This window comes from Nycticebus coucang, chromosome 12 (assembly GCF_027406575.1).
Source record: "Nycticebus coucang isolate mNycCou1 chromosome 12, mNycCou1.pri, whole genome shotgun sequence".
Lineage (NCBI taxonomy): Eukaryota > Metazoa > Chordata > Mammalia > Primates > Lorisidae > Nycticebus > Nycticebus coucang.
In genome coordinates this window covers 110,123,823-110,147,742 of record NC_069791.1, presented here as the reverse complement: position 1 = coordinate 110,147,742, position 23,920 = coordinate 110,123,823, and the positions used below count along the sequence as shown (strand labels likewise).

The 23,920-nt window shown below is 43.6% G+C and overlaps 1 protein-coding gene across 5 annotated transcripts in view; it reads left to right on the top strand.

Annotated features, from left to right (window-relative positions):
* Positions 1-23,920, top strand: part of CPPED1 (calcineurin like phosphoesterase domain containing 1) — a 167,902-nt gene that overhangs the window by 8,221 nt on the left and 135,761 nt on the right. For 4 of the 5 annotated variants that reach the window (XM_053555819.1, XM_053555815.1, XM_053555814.1 and 1 more), the window contains exon 2: positions 15,966-16,184. The exons of the other annotated variant lie outside the window; for it this stretch is intronic. In XM_053555819.1, the coding sequence (XP_053411794.1) occupies positions 15,966-16,184 (219 nt within the window). The remainder of the gene's footprint in view (positions 1-15,965; positions 16,185-23,920) is intronic. 5 annotated transcript variants of the gene reach the window in all.

Sequence of the window (23,920 nt, the reverse complement as noted above, 5' to 3'; positions counted from 1 at the left end):
TTTTGTTTATTCATCCACTACTGGTGAACATTTGGGCATTTTTTCTTTGGCATTGCTGGACATTCACTCATTTGGGCACTTTTGTTATGAAGAAAGCTGCTATGAACAGCCACAAACAAATCCTTATGTGGACATATGTTTTCTTTTGGGGTAGGTACCTTTCTGAAAACCGAAGAGTTTTCCAAAGCAGCTGCACCGTTTTGCATTCCCCCCAGCAGCGTATAAGGCTTGTATCTCTCTATGCCCTTGCCCACGTCTGTTATTGTCAGTCTTTATTGTTACAGCCATCCAGTGGGTGTGAGTTGGATCTCACTGGGGTTTTGATTTGCGGGGGACGTCCTTCTGTGTGCGTATTGGCCATTTGTGTATCTTTAAATGTCTGTTCAGGTTCTTTGCTTTTTAATTTATCTTTTTATTATTGAGCTGTAAGAGTTCTTGATACATTTTGGATGCAAGTCCCTTGTCACATACAGGCATACCCCAGAAACACCGTGGCTTCGGTCCTAGAACACTGTACATTCAATTCCCGTGAATTTTTTCTAAATATAGTGAATTTACACAATACTGTTGTCTGTTAAGTGTGAAATAGCATTATGTCTAAAAAACAATATCCGTACACCAAAAATACTTCATTGCTAAAAATGCTAATGATCATCTGAGCTTTCAGCAAGTAAGTCTTTATGCTGGTGGAAGGTCTTGCCTCCACGTGGATGCCTTCAGTCCTGGTAATAATGTAGTATCTTATTGCTACAGTCTGTTTTGTCAGTCTCATGATTTCTCTTTTAACCTTAAGGCTGGTCAGTTGTTGTATCTAACTCCAAAAGGGTGGAATTATAACAAGGTGTGTCTAACCTCCTTCCTTCATGGCCAGGAATCAGTGTTAAGTTTTTGTGGGGTTCCCTTCATCAGTTACGTTTGGATGTGGTAAGAGGGGACCCTGCAAAAGCGGTGCTTAGGATTTTAGTTTATACAGGCCTGAGGGTTGGAATCAGCTTCTTCAAAACTCCTGTTAATGTTGGTGTTTTGACCTTCCAAGAATCTTAATATTCTTAATGTTATCTAGAATGGTGAATTCTTTTCAGTTTACTTTGGCCACATCCATCAGAGAAAGCACCATTTGTGGCAGCTATAGCCGTACGGAATATATTTCTTAAGTAATTAGACTTAGAAGTCAAAATGAGTTCTTGATGCATAGGTCGCAGAATGGATGTTGTGTTAGCAGGTATGAGAACACCATTCATCTTGTGCACCTCCATCAGAGCTTTTGGGTGACCAGGTGCACTTTCAATGAACAGCTATATTTTGAAAGGAATCTTTTTTTCTTAGCAGTGTGTCTCAACAGTGGGCTTAAAATATTCAGTTAACTATGCTGTAAACAGAAGTCCTATCATCTGGGCTTTGTCCATTTACATAGCACAGGCAGAGTAGATGTAGCATAATTCTGAAGGGGCCTAGGATTTTGGAATGGTATGTGAACACTGGCTTCTGCTTAAGATCACCGTTGGTATTAGTCCCCAAAAGAAAGTCGGCCTATCCTTTGGAGTTTTGAAGCCAGGCACTGACTTCTTTCTGGCTATGAAAGTCTCAGATGGCAACTTCTTCCGAGAGAAGGCTGTCTTGTCTACCTGAAAATCTGTTGTTTAGTGTAGCCGCCTTCATCAGTAAGCTTAGCTAGATCTGCTGCATAACTTGCTGCAGCTTCTACATCAGCAACTTGTTTCACCTTGCACTTTTATGTTATGGAGGTGGCTTCTTCTCTTAAACCTCATGAACCAACTTCTGCTAGCTTCAAACTTTTCTCCTGCAGCTTCCTCATCTCTTGAGGGCTTCATGAATTGAATAGAGTTAGGGCCTTTCTTCTGAAGTAGGTTTCTTTCAGCTTAAGAGACTATAGTGGCTGGTTTGATTTATCTACCAAGACCACCCAAACTTTCTCCATCAGTAATCACCCTATTTTGATTTCTTATTTTTTATTATATAATACAATAGAGTGTTCAATGAAATAGTACTTTTAATTTCCTTTAAGAACTTTGCACTTACAACTTGGCTTACTGTTTGGCACAGAAACCTAGCCTTGGCTTTCATCATACCTTCCTCACTAAGCCTAATCATTTCTAGCTTTCTATTGAAAGTAAAGGACATGTGACTCTTCCTTTCATTTGAACACTTAGAGGCCACTGTAGGGTTATTAATTGGCCTAATTTCAATATGGTTGTGACTCAGGGTAGGCAGGCCCCGAGAGAGTGAGAGAGAATGGCTGAATGGCTGCTCCTTGGAGCAGTCAGAACATGTATTACGTCAGTTCCATTTGCCCAGTCTTAACATGGTACCCCAAAACAATCACAATAGTAACACCAAAGATGCTGATCACAGATCACCATAACAGATATAATAATAATGAAAAAGTTTGAAATATTGCAAGAATTACCAAAATATGACACAGAGACACAAAGTGAGTACATGGTGTTGGGGAAATGGTGCAGATAGATCCGTGCAGGTTTGCCCCGAACCTCCCAACTGCTAAAAATCACCGTATATGCAAAGTACAATAAAACAAGTTATGCCTGTACATGACTTGCAGATATTTTCTCTCATTCTATGGATTATCCTTTTATTTTTCTAGATGACATTATTTATGGAATTAAAGTTTGAAATTTTTATGAAGTCCAGTTCATCAGTTTTTTCTTTTATCACTGTGATTTTGATGTCATATTTAAGAAATCTTTGTGTAACTAAAAATCATGAAGATTTACTCCTATGTTTTCTTCTAAGATTTTTATAGTTTGAATTCTTGCCTTTAGGTCTAGGTCTATTTTGATTTGATATTATGTATGATAAGTTATAAGGGCCTAATTTGTTAGAAAATTCCCATCATTGTTTAACTATAGTGGAAGCTGGAGAGTTGGTCAATAATAGAAAAAATGAGAGAGGAATTGTGAAACATTATACACTCTTTTAATATTTTATTTGACTGTGAACCATAAATGTACATTTATTTACCAGTCTTTTGAGGTTGGGACAAGGACTTCTGCTGGACTGTGTGTTTACAGAGAGGCCTGCTGTATAAACTTTTTGTATAAACAACACCCATAGTGAATCTTTTCTAGTTTGGATTTTTTCCAGTGGAGCAGTCTAAAATCATTTGGGTCAAAGTTCAGCCGTAGGGAATAAAAAGAAAAGGAAGGAAAATCACTTGGAAAACACTTTGAGTGAAGAATTTTAGGTTTAATTTATTTTTCTTCCAAATCTTTTACACTTGTCCTTCCAACACCTAACTCATCAGTATACTTTATTTTTACCAGCTTGCATTTATTCCCAGGGCATTCATCTTAGTGCATTGGGAGCAACTCTTTTTACATTCATATTTCTGTTTGTGCAATTTACTAAATTTGTTGATTTAAAAATAAGCGCTAGCATACATTCGAGGACAGCTCTCATTGGACGTATGGGGAGCACACTTCTCCAGGGAAGGCACAGAAGTGTGCAGAACGCAGGACTGGGGAGAGTGGCTGGGTGACTGGAGGTTCGTTCTCAGAGGGCACGGAGCACGTTGGTAAAACCTTCCGCTTATAGGGCAGATCTGTGAAGAGCGCGTCTTAGTGGAGAGGCCTAACTGACAACTTATGTGTTTGTTCACTGTGTGATTTTTAACTTAGCCAAACCCTGCAGTGAGGAAGGGGCAGTAACACCAGGCTGGAAACCTCGATCGTTCTAGAGCTGTGGCCAGTTGGTTCTTAGAACCAAGTCTGATGTATAGTCAGGAGATAATTGTGGAGAGAATGATCAGGCTTCTTGTGTAGCCTTGCTTGAAAAAGAAAACGAACAAAACCGAGCCATACGTCGTCTCAGGCCCTCGTTTATGAAGTTACATGGAGAGTTGTCAGGATCTGTTTGGAGGTGCGGCTGCGATAATGCACACATTGACTTTGGTGTGCATTGGCTTCATCTGCCCCAGGGCATTGAGACACTGCTAATTTTAGGTCCCCAAACTAGTAAGTGAGTAGGTTCAGAAGAGGATTCTGCTTTCCTGGCTCCCAGCCCTTTGTCCTAGCCCCCAAAGCATGTTCCCCTCCCTCTTCGCCATCTCCAGACTATCTCTGGTCCTATGCATTCGACCTGCAGAGTACACCTTGGCTTTGCCCACCACCCTCCATCACGGCTCTCACTATTGTAACAGTGGCCACCACCATCTTGCACCTGGACAGTACCAACGGTCTCTGCATCCACGCTTGCCCCTGTAGTACATTCCTTTGCAGCATTCAGATGAATCTCTTTGATACAAAAAAGGGAGTTCACATACACACACACACACACACACCCCGACACAGCTTTTCCCTGGCCTTCTCATTTTTCCCTGATAGCTCCATATTCTTCAGGTCACAGTTTGAAAGAAGCTCGTGCTGATTGTCCCATCCTAGATTAGATCCCCTGTCATTCGCTTTCACTTCCTCTTCCTTTATGACACTTTAATTACCACTTACAATTGTGTGTTTCTTCCTCTGATTTTGTTGTCTTTTCTTACCTCTAGACTATAAATTCCTGGAGGGTTTCTAGATGTAGGACAGTATCTGGCAGTTGTGGACAGTCAGAGGCCATTTGATACTGAGTAAATGGATGACTATGAATGAATATAATACCACTACCCCTTGGTCACCTGTGTGTCTCTGCCCAGCCCACTGCTCACACACACCGTAAAATCTGTGGACAAAACAAAGCTGAAACCAAGGTATTAAAAAAACCAGTAGAATTCCTTGCATGACATCCCAGGTGGCTGTCCAGCTCTTGTGCTACTCAAAGGCGTCTGCAGGCAGAGGTTTTGCATCCCATGCGGGCTCTTCTCATGGAGCTGCATCTTCCCAGGCCATCCGTGTGCTGGCCTTTTCCCTAGAGGGCTACAGCTGCTCAGATAAGGTACCTTGTCCAGTTCTCTCCAAAGCGCTGCCTGCCTTCTTGGCAAAGGAACATGGGAATAAGGAAGGTTACTGCAGACATCCACCCCAAACGAGCAAGCCCCAAATAGAGTTCTGCTCTTGGAAAATGAGGGAGGGTCTGGAAATAAGTTTTCCCCCTTCAGCTGTTGTCCAGAACAGCATCAGCCGAAGCCAGTGATGCTGAAAGCTGCGTGGCAAAGAAGCCCCAGCGTCGGTGTTTTCTTACTGCTCTGCAGGGTTGCACAGGGACTTGGGCAGGATGCCAAGCCATGGCTCAGGGCTTTTGTGTATCTCAGAAACTACCTTTTGGATAATTTAAAGTTGGGTAAATTCACTTTGGTACAGGTTGAGCATCCCAAATCCAAAATCAGAAATGCTCCCAAGGTGAGGCACATTTTGGCTGCTGGCATGATGCTGAAGGCTCATGTCCAGTGCTCCCGGGAGCATTTGGGATTTCAGATGCTCAGGTTAGGAATGCTCAGCCAGTTTGTATATGCAGTGTTCCAAAATCTGAAAACATCTTTATTCTGGAACACTTCTGGTCTCCAGCATTTCAGAGAAAGACTATTCAACCTAGACTTAGGACAAGTAATTTGGACTGAGGAAACTGCTGTCACAGCCAATTAATTACTTGGGTGGGGGACGGGGTCCTGAAGGGGATACAGTTCACATTAGACACATTCACATAGACTGTAATTCATTCTCTAGACTGTACAAGTTGGTGACTTCTAGCATATTCACAGATTGACCATCACAAGTCAATCTTAGAACATTTTCATGACACCATAGAAGAAACCCTGCCCTGCCGACTGTCCCTGACCTCCAACCCCTTAGCAGCCATTAATAGTGGACACTGTTATCTGCTGCATTAAATTCTCGCAGCTTTACACTCGTGATATTTAGACTGTTAAACCAGGAAGAGTCCCAGAGTGGTGAATATTGTTTAGCTGCTGTTTTTTTTTTTTTTAAACCACTAAAATAAGATTAGTCCCCAGAGAAGATGAAGGGTATTGCTAAAGACATTTAGATTGTGATTCACTGTGCAGACTGCTATTGTGAGAAACTGCAAAAATTGCATTTTGTTGGCGTTTGCTCTTCAGCCAGAAACCCTCCAGGCAGCTGTAAAGCTACCCATCTTTGCTGGTTTATAACCAGAACAATATCCACAATACATAAAGGAATAGGTGTTATGTTTAAAATCAAAGCATGTAAATGGGTGTCTTTCCCATCAAGGGTTTTCTGAACCCTGCTAGGTGCTGTGGGAACAGTAGCCTTGCCTCTGCCAAGACAAGGGCAGGGGTTCCCTTGTATAGTAGTCATGGCAACAGTAACTCACATTGGGCCACTTTGTGCCTGGTCGAGGTGCTTTACGTGTATTAACTCCTTAATTCTGCACCTTTTGAGGGAGGTGCCATTATTCCTACTTTACAGATAAGGAAACTAAGGTCAGAGAGGTTAAGGAACTTGCATCAGGTCACACATTGGTAAGGAATGGAAATGGAATTTGAACTTGGGCAATCAATCCTGAGAGTCAGGACTGCACTGACTAGTTAATACTCCGGGAGATGGAAGCCCACAGTCCTGTGTGTCCAGAGGTGTGGCCTGTCCACTTGTCTCTTGCTCGAGCCTTGGTTCTTGGCCGTGTCCCCTGTCTGGAGTGTGTCCCCACAGACTCCCGTGATCACCCTGATAACTCCTGCAGTAGCAGCTGCACAATGTGTAACTAACTCAGTTATTTGCTTGTTTATTGCACATCTCCCATGATCCTGTAACATCTTCAAGACTGGGACCTGTTGAATGTCCAGTGACTGGTCACAGGTGGGTGCTCACAACATGCTGAAATGAGTGAAAGAGGTCAAGTTGCATCTGCAGGGGGTGGAGGGTGGCTTATGGCAGTGGCAACATTTGAACCAGATAGGATTTCAGCAGGAAGAGCTGGTGGAAGCGAGAGCTTACCCCAGAGGATGTAAGGTGATGTGGGGGACGGTATGGGGTGTGTTGGGAGCAGGTATGGTCCATCTTCGAGAGATCCCCTGGTGGATCTTAAGCAGAATTCCTCACTTTCAGCGTGCTTGGCATTATGGACTGGATAGTTCTTTATTGTGGGGCCCTGCCTTGTGTGTTGTGGGTTGATTAGCATCACCCCTGGCCTGTATCCACTGGATTCTAGTAGCACCACCCACTCCCCAGTGAGATCTCCAAAAAAGGTCTCTAGACATTGTCGAATGTCAGAGTCATCCCTGGCTACCAGGACTAGCACCACTGGGGAGGCCTCGTGGGCCCAGTGCTAGATACAGTTGGAAGAGCTAGAGCTTTGGAATGAGCAGGAAGCCATTGACACCTTCACTTATCTGTTTACCAAATATTTGCTGATGCACGCCAGGACTCAGTGTTACATGCCGATGATGCTGGAAAGGGAAGGCAAATACAGGCCTTCCCTAGAGTTTCGAGGGGTTCCTTTGTCACGGATTTGGTGCTCTGGGTCAGGGTTTAGGAAGAGACAGTATGGACTGGAATCAGGGGTTGCTGCAGGGAGCTGCTCTCACAGCCCCTGCCCCTGCCCCTGGTGGGGATACGAAGGTGGGGTCCCTGCAGGAGATGTTGTAGCCACAGAAGGCCAAGAGCTGGTCAGCTGCCTGCAGTGACTCAGGATCCTAAGATCTGTAGATTGGCAGAGGCAAAATTAGGGACATCTGGAGAAGGAACCAGTCTTTACTTTTAGTTTTTGATTGATTAATTGATTGATTGAGGAAGGTTCATGCTGTGTTGCCCAGGCTAGAGTGCTGTGGTGTCATAGTTCACTGCAGCCTCAAATGCCTGGACTCAAGCCATCCTCCTGCCTCAGTCTCCCAAGTAGCTGGAGGCTATCATGTCCAGATATATATATATTTTTTTTACTTTTTGTAGAAATATGGTCTTGCTGTGTTGCTCAGGCTGGTCTCAAACTCCTGGCCTCAAGCAACTCTCCCTCCTTGGCTCCCCAAAGTGCTGGGATTCCAGGCATGAGCCTGGGAAAAAGCTTATCTTGAAGGAAAGATGATGAATCCGTCTATGAAAGTGTTAAATTTAAGGTACTGATGAGACAAGCTGGGAGCCTGGATGTGTCTAGAAAGACAAACATACTAAGTTTGAATCATTTTAAAGTAGATTTTATGGTTTTCTAGTCAAGTGAAGAAATACAACCTCTTAGGGTATTTCCAATTCATGTATTATTTTGAGTCAGATAAATTAACTAGAGCCAAAACCTTGAATTCTTAGATGTTCTGACGATGTGACGTGGGGTGAGAGCCTTGCTTGTCAGACTGCTTGAATTCTCAAATGTCCTTACGATGTGACGATGTGACATGGGGTGACAGCCTTGCTGGTCAGACTGTTTGAATTCTCAAATGTCCTTACAATGTGACGATGTGATGTGGGGTGACAGCCTTGCTGGTCAGACTGCTTGAATTCTCAAATGTCCTTACAATGTGACGATGTGACATGGGATGACAGCCTTACTGGTCAGACTGTTTGAATTCTCAAATGTCCTTACAATGTGATGATGTGACGTGGGGTGACAGCCTTGCTCATCAGACTGACCAGTAGTGTCTTTTTAACTCTGTCTTCCAAAAACAAACTTAGATTTAAGAAAATCTGACTTTTCTCTTTGAAAACTAAGATAGGTATTTATCATTGTATTCTCCCGTGAATTATATGAGGTTGCATACAAGCAACAGGCTTAGCACATCCTGCAAACACAGAGTATTATACTAAGGTTACATTCATACCCTGGGCCTTTTCCTAGTTGGGTGATAAAAATTGATTCATTTGCTTTTGGGAATGCATTAATTATAGTTATTCATTGATTAACTGTTAATAGTGAAAAGATCAATGAAATTTTTAATTCTTGGTATATATTAAAAAGTCCCCTTTTATTAGCAATTGACAGATATACCCAAAAGGTCATAAAAATGAGAGAGGAAATATATCGTTAGAGACAAAGCCAAGAAAACATAAGTTCATGATATGAAAAGTGCAACTGCAAAAAGCAATTGCAATTTGAATATCTGTCTTTCATGCAGGATATCGGCACATAAACAGAGTTCCACAGGAGGGATTATGGTAAAACTTTGGGTGAATTCTTACAGGTTTTTAAGATTCTTCTCTGTAAGCAGTGGCTTTGTACCTGATAATGTTTAAAGAAAACTCACAGGCTTTTTCTGTCCATAGTTTAATACCCCTCAAAATTTACTATCCCTCAATTTTGCAATATATTTTTTTGACAATCTCTTATCAATCAGCTAAAATTTAGAGGTGTTCAGATCTTATTATCCTCTCTACAATAAATAAATCTGATTTCTAAGGCCAATTTTCTCTTAAAAGATATTTCAAAATTAATTTAAAATTTTGATTTAGAAAATTATGGTAACTGATTTTTTTAGCCTTGTCCTTTGGACAGATGTAGGCACTTGTAGATGGCTACATCTTCTCTCTATATAATCTCACCTGTATGATCACCTAGATTGGACATTTTGTGGCAGAACAAGCAAAGTTCCGGCCTGGTTTGCCCCTCAGCCTTTGTAGATCATGATCAGTTTATTTGCCTTTGCTGTGTCACCTGTTCTTCACCTCTAAGCAAAGTGGTAGGTTCGCCCTAAGAAGGGCATATCACTGCAGATGCTTACAGGACCTGGGGCCAGCTGGGCCAGCTGTGGACTGTGGCAAATTCAAGAGCACAAGCCCTGTATAAAGGGGCAGTCACTCCCTTTGGGTTCAATGTGACCAGATTTTCCAAGGGATTCCAGAAAGCCAGGTATATATAAGAAACTAATGAATTAAAAATGTTAGCAACAAATTCATAATTTTCTAAACACTGTGTGGGCCCACTGTGTGTGCTAGCCAGACCTCATCCTCAAGCGTGTGACCCCTGGAGGGGATCACCATTTAGTCCCTGCAGAAGATAGATGTCTAGGCCCAACTTGTACCAACAGTCAGCTCTGTGCTTTTGGCAGGGACCATGAAAGAGTCAGGCACAGCCTTCTGGGGAAGAGCTCTGGGTCTCAGCACCATTGTCTTTGTATACGGGGTCTAATTTACCAGGATGTTCTATTTGAAGGAAGTTTGTTAAAGGCAACAATGTTACGGGCGGCGCCTGTGGTTCAAAGGAGTAGGGTGCCGGCCCCATATGCCAGAGGTGGGGGGGTTAAAACCCAGCCCCAGCCAAAAACTGCAAAATAAAGACATCAATGATACTATCAAGGTGCACGACTTGGAAGCAGCCCAAGACACCGTCCATCTTCATGGTGTTCACTAGCCCACTGAGATTCTGAGCAGCTCTCAGATAGAAAGCTGCTGGTTATTTGCTGTGTGACTTTGAACTTGAACCTCAACCTAATATTTCCTCCCCTTCCCCAGCCAGGCCTCAGCATCCCACCCTTGGTCAAAGGAAAAGCTGGTTAAAGTAAACTCTGAGAGTTTCTCCAGCCCTGACAACTTCCAGTACTGGATGGGAAAAGGTGGGCTTGTGTGAGTTAAGCTTTCTGGTATCACTAGGATGGGCTGCAGTAACTGGGTTTACTCACCTCAATACCAAAAGTCAGGTGTGTACTTCAAGAATAACTGAGATGAGTCAAGTATGTGAGTCCAAGCCTTGGGTTTTATATTACCTTCAGTGGCAGACTCAGAGCTGGCCCAGTGATTCCCCCTACTACTCAGATTCCCTTGTGTACGGGCTGCCTATCACTAGACTACAATGAGCAGAAGCAGCAGAAGTGATGGGGTGTTATTCCCATCAGTATGGTGCCTAAGACTGTAACTTCCATCTGCTAGCAGATCCTCTGCCTTGCTGGCTTTGATGAAGCCGGTTTTCATGTTGTGAGCTGCCATACTGGAGAGGCCCATGTGACAGGGCACTGAGGGTGGCTTCCCACCAGCATTCAGCATGAACCTGAAGCCCTCAGGCCCGTAACCTGCAAGGGGCTGAGTCCTGCCAGCAACGACGTAGGTGAGCTTGGAAAGCAGATGCTGCCCCAGGAGTCTTCGGATAAGACCTCAGCTTTGACCAGCCCTTTGACTGTAGCTTGTGTGAGTTCCAGAGCAGAGGACTGGCTGAGCCACACCAGGCTTTCACAGAGTCTGTGTTTTAAGCCATGACGTCTGCAGTAACTGGTGATATAGTAGTAGATAGCTAAATTACCATCTCTGACTTTGTTAAAATAGTAACACTGAAAAGGTCGAATTCATTGTGGACGTTCTTATTCATAGTGGATGTAAGTGTTTCAGTTAAATGAGAAGATGCTTCACTGTATGTTAACACCAGATCCCCTAAAGGCATATCCGGAGCTTTGTGTCATCTGGGTCAGAAACGAGACCTTTATTCAATTAACTACCTTTTTTTTTTTCATTCTTTCTCTAAGTATTTTGTCTCAAAATTCAACCTTGACTTTATCATAGTTATCAATTAAGGCCCCTGACTGGCTTCTTATTTTTTCTTTTTTTGAGACTGTGTTTTACTCTGTCAGGATGGCTAGAGTACAGTAGCATTGTCATAGCTCACTGCAACAAGCCCAGTTGTTTGGGTTCAAGTGATGCTCCTGCCTCAGCCTCCTGAGTGGCTAGGATTATAGGTAATTTTTTGTATTTTTAATGGAGATGGGGGTCTTGCTTCTTGCTCAGGCTGGATTCAAACTCCTAAGCTCAAGCAATCCTCCCATCTTGACCTCCCAGAGTGCTGGGATTATAGGCGTGAGCCACCCTGCCTGCCCCTGACTATGTTCTTTTATCAATTTTTAGTAGAATACATACCTCTCTGCTGTGCTTTTATAAACTCTGTGAGCTGCACGCACATACTTTCTCATGAGTGCTTCTATTATATACGACAGAATCATAGAAAGTCTCAAAAACCTCACTTAATAATGCATTTCTTGACTTAAGTTCTTACCTTTCACAGAAACTTGATTAGGTTTTGAAAGGCAATTTAGAGGGCGATCGTTAGATAGTAATCAATAATACCAAGAAGTGTTTGGGGCCAAACAGCTGACATAGGCCAGCTCTGTTCAAAAAATGAACAGAGAAATACACAAAACAAAACCAAAACAAAATAAAAAATATGCCACCACCACCACCACCAACAAAACCCCCGTGACGGGTTGTTTTGGTTTAGGGAAATAAAAGTTTCTCTGCTTCTATTTCTCATCCAGCATCATTAAATTGCTGGTAAGTTAAAGCACGTTGGTTAGTTGCAGGCCAGAGCTGCCCAGACTTGGATGTGCACACAAGTCACCTGGGGATTCAGGGAGATGCAGGTGCTGACTCAGTAGGCCTGGGATGGGGCCAGGTGATGCCGATGCAAGGACAGAGTCTGGGGCTCGGTGCTGCTCTCTGTGCCCATGAGTAGCTGCCCTCTTGCTGCACTCAGGAGACCACCTTGTCCCTCTTCCTCAGCCCTCATTTCCAGGCACTTCAACTCCTTGACTGGAGTTGTCAGGCATTTTCTGTTTAACTGGGCTGTCTCATATTTAAGCTCTTTATCTAGGAAAGCTAGGGAGAAAAACAACTGGTTCCCTAAGTGTCTTTTTTTTCATAATGACAAATGCTGCATGTATAAGGGTGCTTTAGCGACAGACCTCAGCTTATGCAGACTTCCATAGCTCAGATTGCCAGAACAGTGTGTCCAGAGGGCTTCCAGAGATGCGGGACTTTGCCCTGGGAGGGATGGTGCCACAAGCTTTCTCTGGCCCTTCTAGACATCTCTTAACTTATACCTGGACCCTGTATTGGGGGTAACTCCGGTGAAATAATCCAACATAAATACTGTTAAGAATTCACTTTCATAATGTACAAAGCTGACCTTTTGAGGGTTGGGAGAGGTATACATTTACAAAAGATTCCTCCTCAAGGATTCCTAAAATATCCTCAAGTCAGCCTTGATTAAAATTCAGATGAGATCAAAGACCGTCAGGTTCTTCTGGAGCAGAAACCCGTGAGGATCCAGCTGCTTTTGAGATTGTAGAGCCCTGACTCAGCAAATTATCTTATTAGATAAGTTAGATTTCATTATTGATAGGTGAACTGTCATTTATTTTAGGTCAAATCTATTTATTTTATACCATGTCATCATAAATCCAGGTTCTAAGTTTTTACTAAGTAAGCAAGTAATATTGAAAGATTTGTTTTAATAGCTCCAAGGACTATTGACAATTTGAAACTCTATTTGTCATGGGAAACTATTTGTTAAAATGTTTGCTTTAGGGAGCTGTTTATAAACTCCATTGTAGAAGGTTGATTTATGCAGCAGCCCTGGAGCGTTGATCACCTCCCTGATCTGGTTTTGATTAATTCATCCAGTTTAAACAACCCTGCAAATAGCCTCAGAAATAGGAACACAGCTAAAAGCATTCAGTGGTATAAAAAGGTTATTACGGAAGCAAAATAAATAAATGATGCCAACAATTAACTTAAAAAGACAAAGGAGATTCTCAATTTTTTTTTTTTTATGACAGCATTCAGATCTTCAGGAAATCTTGTTGGGTCCTTCTTGAAGGTCCCTCTATCTGCAGTGCCTGCCTTGTAGGTAACTATCGTTGTGTAACCAATTATCCCGAAACTCAGCGGCTTGAAACAGCAGATAAGTAGTCTCTCACAGATTCTGCAGGGATCTGGGTGCCGCTTAGCTGCTGCAGTCTCTTAAGGTTTCAGTCAAGGTGTCAGCTGGGCTGTGGTCTCATCCAAAAGCTCAACAGGGGAATATTCTTTTCCAAGTTCATGGGCATGGTTGTTGGCAGAATTCAGTTCCTCAGGGGATGTTGGCCAGGGGGTTCCCTGTTTCTTGCCCCCTTCTTGGTCTCTCCATAGGGCTGTTTAGAACATGGCAGCTTTTTACCTCCAGATTAAGGGCTCCAGAGTGAAGAAGGGAGTTGAGGAGAAAGAATGAATTTCATAGTCATTTTTTTGGCCTGCCCTGTGAAGGGACCTCCGATCATGGTATTTGTTTATTAGAAGCAGGTTGCTAGGGGTAGCTCCACTAAAGGGGATAGGGTTGCACAATGATGTGCGATCTCCAGGCAGGGATCTTTGGGGCTGTCTTGGAGTCCTTCTACCCCACATGGTGAGGGCTGAGTAGAAGAGAGTTGGATCCATCTGTCCCTGCTAGGCTTTGTTCAGACTGATTTCCAGCTGGTTTCAACATCGGTGGTGTGGTCAGGGACTGGTAGGTTAACATGCACATGTATTTTATTCTATAAAATATAGAATATTTTATATTTAGTGTATGTAAAAGTTTTTTTGTTTGTTCACACGTTTTGTAAAATTCTGAAAAATTAAGAAGAGAAAGGTGGCCTAAAGCCAGAGTCTACTCTCAGATGATAGTAAGCTGAGTATGGTGGGTGGGAAGGTAGCTGTGGTATTTTAAAAGGTTACCAGTAGCTCTTTTTTGTTATTTAGATCTCAGCTTAAATGTCCTCACCTCAGAGGGGCCTTTCCTGTCCATCTAATTAAATCAGCCACTGCCTGACTCTTGATTCTTCGCACAGCTCATAGGGCTCTCTTGTCTCTTCCCTGCTTATTTAGCTGTTCACTGTATATTTTCTTGCTCAGAATCAAACACTAGGACAGCAGGGACCTCTTCTTCACAGTCCCCCTCATATCACCAGCATCTCACATGGGGCCTGCCTGGCAAACCATGAGCTCTCAGTAGATATTTATTGAACAGATGAACATATCAAACACATGGACATGAAATGATTTTGAGGAGCTTTCTGGAAATTATACTATCATTATGACTTGCAAACAAAATGCCATTTATTTAATTAACGTGCATAATGCATTAATTTATTAAAAAGAAAACAGTCTCAAGGTTACAAGGTAATTTTGTCCCTGCTGCTAAGTGCTGATGGGCCATTTGGCAGATCATGCCATCTTCCTAAGCCTCAGTTTCCTTTGGAGATGAAGAAAGGGGCTGCAGGTTGGGGGTCCTCTGTCCTTCCCCAGATCCAGCACAGGCAGTGGGAGTCCCAGATGCTGCTCCCTGGGAACAGCTCTGTTTTACATGTTTTCGACATTGGTCTGCCACGTAAGATTGTGATTAAAGCCAGGGTTCTGTAGCTACCTCCGTAAGAGACAAGTTTGAAACCACAGGGTTTCCATGCCCACTAATGGCCATTCCAGCTCTGCCCAGGCAGGCACCAGGAGCAGTTCTGAGATGTATAAGGGTAGATAACTGAGGCCCGCAAAGATTCCGTCCAGCAGCACCAACCGGAAGAGCCAGCTGGACAATTCCAGGGGACCTGAAGCCCTTTCCAGAACATAAAGAGTCCCCACCCAGCCCCCCGCCTCACACCTTGCTATCTCATACTGCCTTTCTTTGCAGTGTTACCTTCTTTCTTTCTTTCTTTCTTTCTTTCTTTCTTTCTTTCTTTCTTTCTTTCTTTCTTTCTTTCTTTCTTTCTTTCTTTCTGTCTGTCTGTCTGTCTTTCTTTCTTTCTTTCTTTCTTTCTTCTTGTTGACTTACTCATTTCAAGATTTCATTTTGGCCCCTTGTTTTCCACCAGATAGCCAGAGCTTCAGAGCACCAAGTTTTATAATTAAAATTCTGTCACATTCCCCTGAAACAGTGCAAATGGTGCCACAAAACCTGGCAGAAAAGATGTGTATGCATTTCTCTTCACCTCATAATTTAAATATAATACTTCTGGCAGCATTCAGTCTTTGGCATTTTTAATTCTAATTAAGAAACTATTACTGAGCATTCATATATACTGTTCTGTTGTGTCTCTGTGCTTCCTTGCGGCCGCCAAGCTCATAAACAAACAGCTTGGCCACATGGCTGTAGCAGCCCACGTGCTTTTTCCTGGCCTTTGGGAATCACCAGGTCCCAGGCATAATTAGTACAAATCAAAATCTCTAGACTGTGACAGGAAAATGGTATGTTTGAACAGCAACTTATTAAAATGACCTACTTAATTTAGGAAAAATATTGTATCCACTTGCATGGGTAACCTGGTTGCTCTCCCTGGTGGATTTTATATTTCTCTCTTCTCTCTCTCTCTCTTTTTTAAGAAAAGGAAAGGGAATGGAAGGGTCCATTCTACTTTATCCAGGGTGCAGACCCGCAGTTTGGACTGATGAAGGCCTGGTCCACTGGGAACTGTGACAGTGGCGGTGATGAGTGGGAGCAGGAGATCCGGCTAACTGAGCAAGCCGTCCAGGCCATCAACAAGCTGAACCCCAAACCCAGGTTCTTGGTGCTGTGTGGTGACCTCATCCATGCCATGCCAGGTAAGAGTTGGCTTGTCACTTGTGACTTTTCCTCCTCATTTTGCTCCAGACACATTTTTCCCCTTCATGACTGTTACAGGATCACTAAGCTCCAGAGAGTGCACACTCATTTTATATTTAGAGTTTGGCGAGATTAATCACAGTAATTAGGCAGAACTGCAGTTCTGATCATCTGAGCTTCATATGAAAAATGGGACAGATTTCCACGTATCATCTTTCTGCATTTCCAGGGACAAACTTGAACTCCTTCCAGACACACCATATCCATAAATGTAATCTTCTCATTTCCTTTCTTCTTAACGCTTTTATTTCTCCATGTATTTGTTGGTGCTTTTTTGGTTGCAAGTGACAGAAGTCTAATTTAAACTGGATTAGGTTTTTTTTTTAGAGTATGTGTTGCCTCACAGGATTGTGAAGTACAGGGGCAGATCTGGGCTTCGGGTACAGCTGGATTCAGGGGTGCAGAGGTTGTTAATAGGACTCCTCTCTTCCATCACTGAGCTCTCCTTTCATTCACATGGGGCCCTTTGCTGGATAGTGGCTCCTGGGAGCTCTGGGTTTATATGCTTGTCATAGTGTTGGTGGTTCAATCAAAGTCCCAGACCCATCTAGCTCACATGACCCCCTGCAGCGGTGGTGTAGGGTTGGGTCCACTACACCCATGTGGTCTGAAGAACAGGTGGTTTCTCTAAAGAAGAGTGAAATACTAGAAACACAACAATCACACATGCTTTCTGAAACGCTTTTCCTTTTTTGTTTTTTTCTACTCTTAAGTCCTCTCTTAGGGAAGAATAAAGTCCAGCAAGCAAGTTAATAAGCAAATGGAAAATGCCCCTATCCCTTAAGGAGGCAGAGGTGACCTAAAAACCATTGTAGAAAACATAGCACTGGTCTGTTTTTGGCTAACAGGTCTGGATATCTGTTTTTGGCTAACTTCACCTTACAAACCAAGACTTTTAGTCCTGTTGCGATGTCTGACTCTTTTAGGAGCTGAGGCACCCTGGAGGAAGCCTGGGTGCATTAGTTCTTCCCCACTGAGGCACAAAACCAGAACAAACCCTGATGATGAATGGAAAAGGGCAGGGAAAACTGCTCTGTCTAAAGTCCAGGGCATGTAGCCAGCAGAGAGAACCCTGAGACCCACCCTCATTCTTGGCTTACTTGCATTTTACACAGCCGTATATATGGACATGCCACGTCGCTGGCTCTCACCAAGTAGAACCACGGTGTCCTCCCTGGTGAAGCTGCTATCATGGCAGGTGGCAGGATAGGCGAGAGAACATGAGGGTAACGGGCAGAGACCTGACTTACAGCTCGGGTGGCCGATGCCAGCCCATGCCTGCCGTCAATGAACTGGGTGAGTGTGCACAAACCCCTCATCATCTTAGGGGCTCAGATTCTGAGCCAAGAGCCTATTGAGGCAGGAGGAATTAAAAACCTCAGCAGTCTGGGGCTACACAGTACAGGGACAGAGCGCTCTATACCTTTGTACAGGCAATGAACATCTCAGCAGCTTGGTGCAGAGAACGTTCACAGGGATGGTCCTGAGTTCTGTTTTGTGAGAGCTAAAGTTTTAGCTGCGACTACAGTTTTGAAGCGACTGCAGAGTGCCTTGGCCTCAGAAGGAATCAGACATGATAGCAGCATTCAGAGCTTTCTCAGGTGAACCAAGGTGATAGGCAGACCAAACAGATTAATGCCACTTCCCAAATGGTCTAATTTCCAGTTCACCGGTTTCTTTGGGATTATATGGCCCTATATGCATGTCAGCTAGAGCTCTCACTCTGGACCACACAGTGAACAAACATCTGCTTTTATTGGACACGTGAAAATAAAATTTCAAATTTAATATTTTTCTGTTCAGTGGTTTCTTCTCCTTAAAAACAGAATATTACAGGGCTCACTAGAATTATATAACATGTTCTCATAGATGTTTACCAAACTCACTCTGAATTCTGCTAATGTATTCAGTCATATTTCAAAATCAGATTAAAAATAAAAGCTATCCATGCAATTACATTGCTTCTTAAATAAAATACAGTGAGCATAAATTAAACATTATAAATTAAAAGATGTGGTTTTTATGATCCGTCCTACCAGTTGGTCAAAAGATTTTGTAAATGTGAATTGGCAAACTTTTGAACATGTATTTTATATTCCATGTAACTCAAGCAGAATTCATAATCTATTCTGAAAATTTGGACTGTTTATAGGGTTTTCACATATGAAAGGTCTGTAACTGTTTTGAATATTGTGGTCTGAGATTAAACAGAACATTTTAAAACTAGTTACCATGTTTTAATATGCAGTAGGCAGCATTCCTCTTGTTCAGCTCATGCAAGGCAGTAGACATCAGAAAAGTAATTATTTGTTCTGACTGCTTAAGCACATTGTTAATTACCAGGTGCATATATTAATAGGCAAATAAAATCAGCATACTTTTAGTTCTACCATAAATAATATCTTGGGCCACGTAGATTTAAGTTAAAAATGGAGAAAAAGAACTATTCGGAGTAATGCTTTTTTTAGTGACAGTAATAATACACTTTTCAATTATAAGTATCCATCATAATATTCATTTATCCACATACACTTACTGTGTGCAAACTGAGTGTGGTTACAGTGCTAGAGGCTGTGGAATAATAGTGGGAATGAGAGACCAGGTGCTGATATGGGGATAGAGTCTGGTGAGGGAAGCAAAAAAGCTTGGAGGCTAAGAGGAGCCCTTGGTGCCAAGCCCCAGGGAAAACCCTGAGAAATGCAAGCTTCTTTGTCTTTTTATTTTTGAGACACATTTTCATTCTGCAAAGATCTTTTTGGTTATCTTGGTATTTTATTGTTTTATAAAGCTTCGCTATGGGGTAAGCCACATTATAAATACCAAATGAAGATTTGTACAAATACTGAGACCATTGATTTTCACCCTTTCCTCATGAGCCCAGGGTTACTCTTGTCAGTCCATTGACATTGAGGCATCGACCCACTGACACTGTCCCAGGAGCCTTGTTAGATTTCAACAATTATGTGTAAAGCTGACAAATTGAAATGGGATTGTACAATTAGGGGAGCAGAGATTCCTTGGAGCCCTTAGCATAGTTTGTCATACACACACACATCCATCCCTGTTTATTAAAAATTCCCATAATCGGGTGGCGCCTGTGGCTCAGTGAGTAGGGCACCAGCCCCATATACCGAGGGTGGTGGGTTCAAACCCAGCCCCGGCCGAACTGCAACAAAAAAATAGCTGGGCGTTGTGGCGGCGCCTGTAGTCCCAGCTGCTCGGGAGGCTGAAGCAGGAGAATCGCGGAAGCCCAAGAGCTGGAGGTTGCTGTGAATCCTGTGACGTCAGGGCACTCTACTGAGGGCAGTAAAGTGAGACTCTGTCTCTACAAAAAAAAAAATTTCCCATAATCACACAAAACAGACAATAGGGATGAACTCTTCCCTTCATACAAAGTCTCCGCAGAGAGCTCTTGGCGTGTCCCCTCTGCATGGGCCCCTGTCGCATGGTCCAGGTGAAGCCTTAGAACTCCTCTGCTCCGCACAGGGAGGCAAGCTTGCATCAGCATTACTCTAATAGATGATGTGTTACTTTCTCGTCATTGCTGTGAAAAGTTGCCGCAAACTGAGTGACTTCAACATGTTCCTTCCCTTCTCATTCTGGACATCAGACGTCCAACATGAGTCTGCAGAGGGCTCTTCCTTCTGGAGGGTCCAGCTTCCAGGGGCTGCCCATCTCTTCTTTCTTGCCCCTTCTTCCATCTCCAAAGCCAGCGGCATTGCATGTTCTCTCCTCTGACCTCTGCTCCATTCTCTATTCTCTATTACTCAGACTCCTCCACTGTGAATATTGGGCACATTCCAATAATCTGGTATAATCTCTCCATCTCAAGATCCTTAACTTAATCACATCTGCAAGCCCTATTTTTGCCATATAAGGTAATAACGTTCACAAGTTGCAGGGGTTAGGAATGTTGAGCATCTTTGGGGGACATTATTAAGCCTGCCAAAGCTGTTAGCAGATGGTCCATTATCTGCCAGGAACTGTGCTTCTAGCTCATCTACTCATTCCAGTCTTGCAAAGCAGGTGCCATTGTTATTTCCATTTTGCCTGGCAGGGAGACTGGCTTAGAGCAGTGAATTACTTTGCCCGAGGCCACTCAGCTTATAAGTGGAGGACTCAAGTTCATCTGTTTCCGAACCTCATGCACTCCCCACTGCAGCCTGGCTTCTCGGGGCAGTCCCCAGAGCAGCACCTGGAGCTTGTCCGAGGTGCCCAGTCTTTACCCCATCCAGATCTCCTAGGTCATAATCAGCATTTTAACAATGTCCCCAAGTGAGTCTTATGAACAATAAAGTTTGCGAAGCTGTTACATGTTGAGCATCCCTAATCTGAAAATTTGAAATACTCTATAATCTGAAACTTCTGGAGCACTGACCTAGCATCACAGTAGAAAATTCCACACCTCTGGTCCCAAGCGTTTTGGATAAGAGATATTCAGCCTGTAATAGTGACATTGCAGGTGATGTTTAATAACTGCAGAAAGAGTGCTATAGATGACATGGTGCAATGTGTGTCTCGGTGCCTACGGGTGACACGGTGCAGCGCGTGTCTCGGTGCCTACGGGTGACACGGTGCAGCGCGTGTCTCGGTGCCTACGGGTGACACGGTGCAGCGCGTGTCTCGGTGCCTACAGGTGACACGGTGCAGCGCGTGTCTCGGTGCACAGGTGACACGGTGCAGCGCGTGCCTCGGTGCCTACAGGTGACACGGTGCAGCGCGTGCCTCGGTGCCTACAGGTGACACGGTGCAGCGCGTGTCTCGGTGCCTACAGGTGACACGGTGCAGCGCGTGTCTCGGTGCACAGGTGACACGGTGCAGCGCGTGCCTCGGTGCCTACAGCTGACACGGTGCAGCGCGTGCCTCGGTGCCTACAGGTGACACGGTGCAGCGCGTGCCTCGGTGCCTACAGGTGACACGGTGCAGCGTGTGTCTCGGTGCCTACAGGTGACACGGTGCAGCGCGTGTCTCAGTGCACAGGTGACACGGTGCAGCGCGTGCCTCGGTGCCTACAGGTGACACAGTGCAGCGCGTGCCTCGGTGCCTACAGGTGACACGGTGCAGCGCGTGTCTAGGTGCCTACAGGTGACACGGTGCAGCGCGTGTCTAGGTGCCTACAGGTGACACGGTACAGCGCGTGTCTAGGTGCCTACAGGTGACACGGTGCAATGTGTGTCTCAGTCCATTTTCTTTTGCTTATCACAGAATATGTGAAACTGGGTAATTTACAAGAACTAAAATTTATTTCTCAGTAGCATGGAGGCCAAGAAGTCAAGGTGCAGGGACTTCATGTGGTGATGGCCGTCTTCTCAGCACTTGGCAGAGGGGCTGAGTATTTGTCTCAGGTCTGCTTCCTGTTCGCAGAAAGCCACCAGGTGCACTCCATTGATAACCCAGTAATTCACGAGTGGCTTAACCCCTTCATGAGGGCTCCGCCTCCCCCCTGAAAGGCCCACCTTCTCAGTACTGCCACACTGGGGATAAATTTCAACACGAATTTGAGAGGGGGACAGATATTCAAACAATAGTAATGTACAGGCTATTGAAGAACTAGAGCAATGTGCATTCAGAACAGAAAAAGAAATCACGTCAGTTTATTAAGTCAAAGACTTCTAAGCACAGAAACCACTGTTAATAAGGCAGATGACTCTGAGGAAATATTTTACAAAGCCATCCAGCAGCACACCTCTGCAAATCTAGAGGACCTACTGCCTAGTCCCTCAACACCATGTTCCTTCTCACCAGAAGATAAAATATAACGTACATTAACCTTTTAATCAAAACTCAGCGTCACAGGTAGCCACTGAAAGCCCGCCCTGTCTGTCGTTGTGGTTGTTCACCCGCTAGACGGTTCTGGTAATGCTAATGGGCTTAGTGGCCCTGAACACATTACTTTTCTCCTGTAGTAATGCGACATCACAGCTTTTACTGTGAGGCATTTAGGTGTGAGAAAGCGGCTGCTCACGGCAGCGAGTGGGGGACTGCCCACAGGAGCGGGCAGCCCTGGAGTGTTTGTTCTCAGGGGCAGGGAGACGCGTCTGCTGTGCTTCCTGCTGGCTCTGTGCACACACTTTCTTTCATGAAATTAGGAATATTCTTTTTTTTTTTTTTAGATATTTATTTATTTATTTATTTATTTTTCTGTGGTTTTTGGCCAGGGCTGGGTTTGAACCCGCCACCTCCGGCATATGGGACCGGTGCCCTACTCCTTGAGCCACAGGTGCCACCCGAAATTAGGAATATTCTATCAAGTTACCTTCAGGCCATGTGAATAAGGTACATATGAAACAAATGTATTTCACGTTTAGACTTCAGTCCCATTCCCAAGACATCTTTTTATGTATGTGCTAATATTTCAAAATCTGAAAAAATCTGAAATCCAAGTCCCAAGCATTTCAGATATGGTACTCAGTCTGTGCTAAACTGCACAGGGCCCTCTGTTTTTTTCTTTTCAGTGTATTAGATGTAATGTTTGTGTGTGTGTAAATGGGTTGTGAAAATTCCTTTTAAGTGTTAAAGATAATGGTGTTTAGCATGAGAACTGTCATTCCTTTAGATCTATCATGCTCAGCTTTCAAAGGAAGTGCTTTAAGTTTATAGGTTTTGTTTTGCTTTTTATGTAACAGTTTGAACAAAACTGGATGACCTTTCCTATGCAGGACTTTCGAAACTTCATTTTAAGGTTTAGGAAAATAACCCTGCATATCTGCTTCAAAGGATCTTTATGTGGAATGTCCAGGAGAGCTACAGCTGGCTCTTTGATGTAGGGCAGGTACTTGACCATAATTTCTTATCTGCCCTTCCAAAGTTTAGAAGACTCTGGAAACAAAGAGTTTTTTCTTAAGTATGAAACTAACCCAGTTGGGAGCAACGCTGCCTTGAAATGACATGAGGCTAAGTCTTTATTAATCCTACTTAGAATATTCACATGTTTTGCTAGTGAAACTGGTTCATTTCAGGGTCCTCCCCAAGCATCAGGTTGAGGTGTTATTTACTATGTGCTTCATGCCTGGAATTACCATTCTAAAGTTTTTAAAACTCCAACTTTCAGAGGAGATCGGGCCCAGTGGGTTTTGGATAAGACTTCCAAATCTACACAATTAATACTTTTGGATTTATAGATGAAGAAGCCTTTCATCACTGGCAGTAGAAGGCTTTTCATTGTAGTTCCCCAAGTCAAGTTCTGCACATCTGTTGTACAGTACACCACATTTTCACAGTTAAAAGCATCCCAGACATCTTATTTGAATTTTTGGGACTATTTCTCTTGGGACCAAAGTGATACAATATAAAAATGGAATTGAATTCAGAAATGTTTCAGCAAATTGGAGGAGAGAGAGCATGCCCAGAAGTGATGTTTGCTATTGATGAGTGCAGATAATCCACTTAGGGAGAAAAGTCTTAACTTCAAGGGAAAGATGGGCTGGACTTCTGCAAATAGGGCTGCAGAAGGCTGGAGAGGAGAGTAAGTGAATCATCAGAGTGGGATACGCTGCAGGAATGTAAAGTAGAATTACTGATAAAGGGACTCGTGCCCTTCCATCAGGAAAAAGGCCAGAGAGAGATGGAGGTTCTGTTTCATCTAGTTCAGTAACCATTCACCTTAAATTAGATGTGAAGGCCTGGGTCGAGGTCCTGATCAGAGTAGCCATGGCCAAATGCCGTCAAGACTCCT